The 7117-nt window shown below is 28.5% G+C and overlaps 2 protein-coding genes across 2 annotated transcripts in view; one reads left to right on the forward strand and one right to left on the reverse strand.

Annotated features, from left to right (window-relative positions):
* LOC108687556 (exportin-4-like) overlaps nucleotides 1-3692 on the reverse strand; it is an 8340-nt gene extending 4648 nt beyond the window's left edge. The window contains exons 1-5 of the mRNA XM_018193390.1: nucleotides 3666-3692; nucleotides 3534-3600; nucleotides 1177-1566; nucleotides 814-1084; nucleotides 91-542 (exon numbers count right to left, since the gene is read on the reverse strand). Coding sequence (XP_018048879.1) covers nucleotides 91-542; nucleotides 814-1084; nucleotides 1177-1566; nucleotides 3534-3584 — 1164 coding nt within the window. The 5' untranslated portion in view covers nucleotides 3585-3600; nucleotides 3666-3692. The remainder of the gene's footprint in view (nucleotides 1-90; nucleotides 543-813; nucleotides 1085-1176; nucleotides 1567-3533; nucleotides 3601-3665) is intronic.
* Nucleotides 3693-5577: 1885 nt separating this feature from the next.
* LOC108687485 (protein FRG1 homolog) overlaps nucleotides 5578-7117 on the forward strand; it is a 4526-nt gene continuing 2986 nt past the window's right edge. Inside the window, exons 1-2 of the mRNA XM_018193260.1 lie at nucleotides 5578-5775; nucleotides 5863-5939. Coding sequence (XP_018048749.1) covers nucleotides 5717-5775; nucleotides 5863-5939 — 136 coding nt within the window. The 5' untranslated portion in view covers nucleotides 5578-5716. The remainder of the gene's footprint in view (nucleotides 5776-5862; nucleotides 5940-7117) is intronic.

Raw genomic sequence — 7117 nt, forward strand, 5'->3', positions numbered from 1 at the left:
ATATTTTAGAAAAGATAAAATTGAATTCAAAAAAATTTATTTTAGGTCGAAATTCAGACACAAATTTGAATAAAATACAATAATAATTACCGATTCTTCTTGTGCAGCACATTCTATAAATAAGCATGTTAATCTTGTTATTTGTTCCATAAATGACTTATATAAATCTTCTGGAAGACTTTTTAATGAACTTTGAAAAAAATGATTAATCTTTTTTATAATGTTGGTAATTCCGTTTGCCTCCTGATCGCTAATTTCAATACTTAATATAAGCTTCAAAAATCTCTGCATGTAATTTGTCAGGTACTGCACTTCTACTTGTTCCCCATTTAGGATTCTACCATGTAAACTCGCCAGTTGTATCAAACAATTCATAGCATGGTGAGCTAATTGTGGATTGCTACGTACTTTCCAATACAGTGTAAAAAATAAATCTAATATTGCTGGATCTAATATTACATCTTGCCATGATGTATGCATGCTCAAGGGTGGGTTATTTCCAGATTCATGAATTTCCAACATGTACAATAATCTTTTAGGTAGTGCACTGGAGTTAAGGTATACAACAACTGTAATGTATCTGTATAAATATCTATCTATTATATTTATATTCATATATATATTTTCATTTTTCACATTTAGTGTTAAAATTTATATAGATATCATATTAAAATATTAAATATGAAATATGAATTAAAAAAAGTTGTAATGTTTTCAATTTTCTCTTTTAATCTTTTTTCTCTCTATTTAATATATAATATTTTTACGTCAATACATAAATTGATCTCAAATGTATTAATAATAAAAGGATATAATTTGCATTATAAATAAATCCCCAAGCAAGCATACTTTCCACGATAGAAAGTAAAGACTTTACAAGAGGTAATGTCGATTCATCAAAATCCTTCTTGATTAATTCATTAAATACTTCGACACAAAACTTGAAAATTTTTTTCATATCACTTTGTTCAAACTGTTTCTTCTCTTTAAGATGAATTTCCCATGTTAGACCTATGTCGGATGATTTAGCAGTCGTTGCATATTCTTGCAATATCGCAGATAAAATATTGCATCCTAAAATTTGCTATAAACAAAAAAATAATCTTCTTTCTGTTTTTTCGACTTACAAAATAAAAATAAAATTTTGTCAATGTACTTACTTCAATGTATACTTACATTTGGTAAGTTTCCACTCTTAATCAAATTTTCTATTTCATTTATTATTCGACTTCTCTCCTGTCCAAAGTCATCCACGCTACCTCTTTTAACTATTATTGCAAAAACTTGGAGTATTCTTGTCCTAACATATGGGGCTAATGTAGGTTTGTTTATAACATAGTGTAACAGATATTGTCTCAACGAAGAGATATCAGATTCTGACAGAGTGGGCCACTCTTGTATCAGAGCTGTTTTTATCAAACCAGCTGTTTCAAATAGTATATAATCTACAGTGCTTAATTCTAAAATTTGCTGACACAGCTGATAAGGTGACTTTGTTTTGCGGAAATTTAAAAATACTGTTTCTGCAGATTGACGTTGCTCTGATGAAATTAGATTCGGAGGCGCCTAAAAGCAATGTAAATACAAAATCATTTATCAATCTTTCATAGTTGCAAAAACATAGAAACAACATAGAACATAAATAAGATATTTCTTTTGTATTATCTAGTAAATCTTAATATTAATATGCATTTCAAATGTATCAATGATATTCTCGTCAATCAAAAAAAGAGATTATTACAATTAAAATATTTAATTGTAATAATCAAACCAATTGTTAATAACAACTCAACAAAAAAACATTCCATTTTATTATATTTCTATTGGTAACCGACTTATAATAGATATTTTGCAAAATCTGCTCCTAGTAAGCAAAATGTCAGCAGTGTGCTAGCAATTTGCCAGCAGGTTCAAGTCGATTTTGTGATAGATTGAGACATCAACTATAAAATTTATTTTTTTTAACTAAATTTCTTGCAGAGTTCTTTTTCCTTTTTCTCTATACTGGAGAAAAAAAGAGAAAAAATAAATGAAATATGGAAAATACAAAAAATTCAGCTAAAAAAAAACAGGCTTGTAGTCAGTAACTGAAAATAATTAATAGAGAGCAAAATCAATTTTCAAAACCAGTGTTGAAAATTGCTATCAAGTATAATTATTTATATTATAAAAGGTCTGTTTTTTATGGAAGTGAACTAATATATACTTTTGGAACTTAAAGACACGCATTCTACAATAAGCTGTTACTTAAACTTTAGTCTTAAGTTGAAAGAAATTGATTAGTTATAGTTGAATATGAGGAGAATCGACTATAATTGGTCAATATCTCATGACTTAAGATTTCAAGCTTAGTAATAGCTTATTGTAGAACGCGTGTCTTACTTTAAGTTCCAAAAATAAAAAGCCTAAGATAGGTATATGTTTAATTTGCAAAAGCAAGAGAGTTCTAATGCAATCTAGTACAGAAATAAAAAACTGACCTAATATCTAATTACTTGCACAATCATGTTCAGATTCATATTGGTTCTTAGACTGGTTTTACGAACTCCAATTAGTCAATTAAATTTCATAATTACCAATTATAAAATTGAATCTCAGTTGTGATATATATTGTTATTGCTATATAATATCAACTTGCGTAAAATTATTTTAAATAAATTATTTAATTATTAATTTCAAGTATAATTTATAAGTATATTTTACATAAATAAATCAGAATTTAAAGAAAATTACAATGTTTTCAATTTTGCAGTTGATAATTCTAAAATTTAATCGGTCAATTAAGCTAATCAGAGTTAATGAGATCAGCCCATTAATTTATAACTACAGTTATATATTAACAAATCAAATAAATTTGTCTAATTATAACATCAACGCTCATCTACAGGCAAATCTGCTAACGTTTTGCTTTAATTGTATTTACATTAAGTTTATAATTTTCATTATTTATTTTGGAATGTCAATAGCTTAACATAAACATTGATGCCACAAGATGCTCTGAACACATCGCTTCAGTTGCTCCCAAATATTTCCTTCGTAAAACAACCTTGAAGCAGTAAATATTAGAAATTACATAACACGTAGAGTAATCCAATACATTTGAAACAGTTTTGTTTTGCTTTGCTTCATTCGTTTGAATAATTTGTTCTGCTTTTAGGAAGTTTCTTAAATCATACTTCGTTTTTTTCACCGCGTGTGTGTGTGTGTGTGTGTGCGCGCGCGTGTGTGTGTGTGCGTGTGTGCGTGTGTGCGTGCGGACATACGCATGGAATTCGATTTGAATCTTAAGAAATATCTTATAAGGGTCATGAATCTTAGAGATCTTAACCCCAAAATCTTACCAAAACGTAAACAAAACTTCTCTCATAATAAAGAGCAACGTATTCTACTGATAAATTTTAGCTCTACGTAAGTTAACACGTAGCAGCTTTCACAAGAATTTGTAAGTGATATCTTTTATTTCACTAACCGTTTGTGTTTAAACATTAGTTTTGCTTCTATGAGATAAAAGAAAATTCAATGTTACGACTCACCAGAACGATTTGCGCCGCAGCTTCTAACTCCCTCAGTATTTCCTCCGCCATCTCAAATTAAACCTGTCTATTTTAATTATTAATTCAATTATATAGACAAATAAACAGACTATATTTACAAAAACATTTTACCTTAAACTGCACACGGCTGACTCGGCGTCACGTCTGAAATTAGATAGCTTTATAGATAGGTCTCATCATGGTGAAAGAAACTCAGATGTGTCGTTCTTGAGATAAATTTCAAATGGTTCTGCGCAGATGTCAAAAACAATCATAGATTTCTTCCATGTCAAACTTGTCCACGATGCTAGCTAGAAATTGGTTCGAGATTTCAGAAAAGGAAAGAATTAATAAATCATATTTTAACACATGACCAATGAAATTGATTAATTCTTTCTTCATCTGAGGTCTCGGACTGATTTCTACCATTGACAAAATAGTAGATTGAATATTTCTGATTTATTTATGTCTATACAATTTGGGAATCGTTTGGGGAAATTTGGGAAAAACATTTAAATATTTGAGAAATAGTATTTTTCTTGTAATTAACAAATTTTTATCATGCGTCAAGTTAGCAGACAGCGATTTTATTTAATGTGTTTTATGAATAGAATTGATTAGAAATCATTTGGGGTAGATTATCTCAATCGTCTTCATTATTATTTTCATTTGGGAAAAGTCACTATTTGGTAATTCAATATATTTAAGGCTTAAACACAATAGACAATAGGCATAGGGAACAGGAAATTAAGACTTAAATACAATAGGCATAGACAACAGGAAATAACAAGCCGTCCAATCAGAGCTCTATGTAAGTTCGATATATAGAATTCTGATTGGACAATTCGTTATTCTCTGTACCTTGTCACTATTTGGTGTAATTCAATAGATTTACACATTACGAAAACAAAGCTCAGGTCTAATAGGTGTAGTAGGTGTAGTACAATGAAACCTAAAATCGTCAAAAATTAACCAATTAAGCATAGTAAGAAATTATATATAGTAAGAAATCAACTTGATCATAGACTTAATTATATTCGATTAATTTTCTTCACTGTCAATTGTGATTGGTCAATTCTTTATGGCTTAAGGCTATCTACATTTATTGTACCATCCGAGTGAAATTTGAGAACGCAGTCTGACATTAGAGTATTTGGATTTCGGAGTAATAAACTTTGAACATAAAAATATACAATGAAGAAGAAAATTTGTTAATACATGTTATTTTCTTAATTTGTAAATATTATTATTATTTAAATACACTTCAAGAAGAATAATTTTAATATTTATTCTTTATTTTTGTTACTTTTCAGTATATTTATTGTACTACACCTACTATATCCATATCACACTCGGATTTTGTTCATTTTCACAATGTGTAAGGCTTTAAACACAATAGGCATAGGCAATAAGCACAAGGTACAAGGAATAACGAGTTGTCCAATCAGAACTCTATATAATATCGAACTTACATAGAGCTCTGATTGGACGACTTGTTATTTCCTGTTGCCCGTGCCTATTGTATTTAAGTCTTAATTCCCTGTTTCCTATGCCTATTGTCTATTGTGTTTAAGCCTTAAATATATTGAATTATCAAATAGTGACTTTTCCCAAATGAAAATAATAATGAAGACGTCTACCCCAAATGATTTCTAATCAATTCTATTCATAAAACACATTAAATAAAATCGCTGTCTGGTAACTTGACGCATGATAAAATTTGTTAATTAAAGAAAAATATTATTTCCCAAATGTTTAAATGCTTTTCCCAAATTTTCCCAAATGATTCCCAAATTATATAGACATAAATAAATTTAATTTGTCCGCTATCTTGTTAGTGGTCTGATTTCTAGCATCGTGAACATGAGAAGTGCTTTCTATTTGATGACATAAGTCACAAATCGACATAAATGTCGTTCCTTGTTAACATTCAAAGAGAGACAAAGCTAAAACGACACTTGTATGTGTTCGATTTGTATTATCAAATGAAAAGCACCCAATCGTTTGCCGCTTGAGGTCCATGGAAACAGCCATTCTGCGTTCTTTCTGTGCGGTTTGGTGCATATTTATTGTTTCCTTTGTGCAGTTAAAATCACTGAAATATAATACTTATTTCAGTAATTAAACTATCACAGTGTTTAAAGAGCATTAAAATTTAAAGCAAATTTAAGAAGCATTAAAAAATGTCGGAATATGAGAAAGTACGAACGGGAAAGTTAGTATTGAAAGGCGAAAAATCAAGGTAATTCTTACTTTCTTATTATTGCTTGAAATTTGATATTTTATTTATATTCCGTTATTTGATATTTTATTCATTGTTCCTTTCCAGACCGAAGAAACGAAAATCTAAGAGACAAGAAAAAGAACAGGATGTCACTGTGGAGGATAAAGATACTCTTACTCATGGTTTGTTTATTAACTTTTTGCTAAATGTTAAATTTACATGTCTCACTTTACATTCTAGTAAGAGTACATTTGCTCTTTTGATAATGTTATTTTATATAAAAAAACAAAAATTTGGAAAAAAAACATCGCTTAATATTTAAAAAACAGTTAATAGTGATGTGTCTAAAGGTTAGAAAATTTGTGCAATGAAATGAAATTATAAGCATGTACTTACTACAATAGAAATAACATGTGAAATATAAAATCTAATACATAATTATAACACAATTGATTGCGTAAAAAAACAAGGAACAATTTGAAATTGACTTTGCTTTATACAAAAAATTGTGTATTATCAAATTCTTTGTGATAATTTTCATTTTATAAACATTGTAATGATTATAGAAGTTCAAAAGCCATGTGGGATTGTACAATGGCCAATGTTTTCTATGCAAAATAATTACATCCCATATAATTCTCTGTCTTCTGAATCTAGTGATATTAATTGTATTACAATTATATATTTTTATGACTTTTATATATTTCATTTTACTATTGTAGTACATCCTTGGCACATGCTTATGCTACTTTATTCAGTATGATAGATTTCCTAACATTCAAGGGCCTGAAGTTTAAACAAATCTTTTTTTTTTGTGCTTAAATCATTAGTTTATAGTTATAGAAATGATGCAATTATTTTTAGAACAAAATTCGAACAAAATTATAGTATTGGAGCTGACTAATATCCGTTTCTATCAATGTAGATTAATCTCGATTCAACTTACTCTTCGTCTTTTTCTAGTTCTAAAGATTAGAAAAAGACGAAGAGTAAGTTGAACCGAGATTAAAGTTAATCTACATTAATGGAAATTATCATAAGAGAGTTTTTCAGCAAGAAACACAAATTGACACGAGTCAATTTTATCCTTGTTCAATAATCAGTAAGAAACTAATTGTAAGACAGAATGATTCTTGTGTCGAATTAATGTCGAATTAATGTTTCTGCTGAATAGCTTTGTACTCCGCGAATATATGGACTTATTTATACTGAAAAATAGCTTTGGCTAATATTTGGTTAATATATAATATTAATATATAATATAGATGTCACTACTTATATTAAAAAATAATAAATTTCCAAACTTAGGTATTTTAGAGGTGACGTTATCCCTTAAATATTATATGTCACCTTTAACTTT

The sequence above is a fragment of the Atta colombica genome, unplaced genomic scaffold (genome assembly GCF_001594045.1).
Source record: "Atta colombica isolate Treedump-2 unplaced genomic scaffold, Acol1.0 scaffold207, whole genome shotgun sequence".
Classification (NCBI taxonomy): domain Eukaryota; kingdom Metazoa; phylum Arthropoda; class Insecta; order Hymenoptera; family Formicidae; genus Atta; species Atta colombica.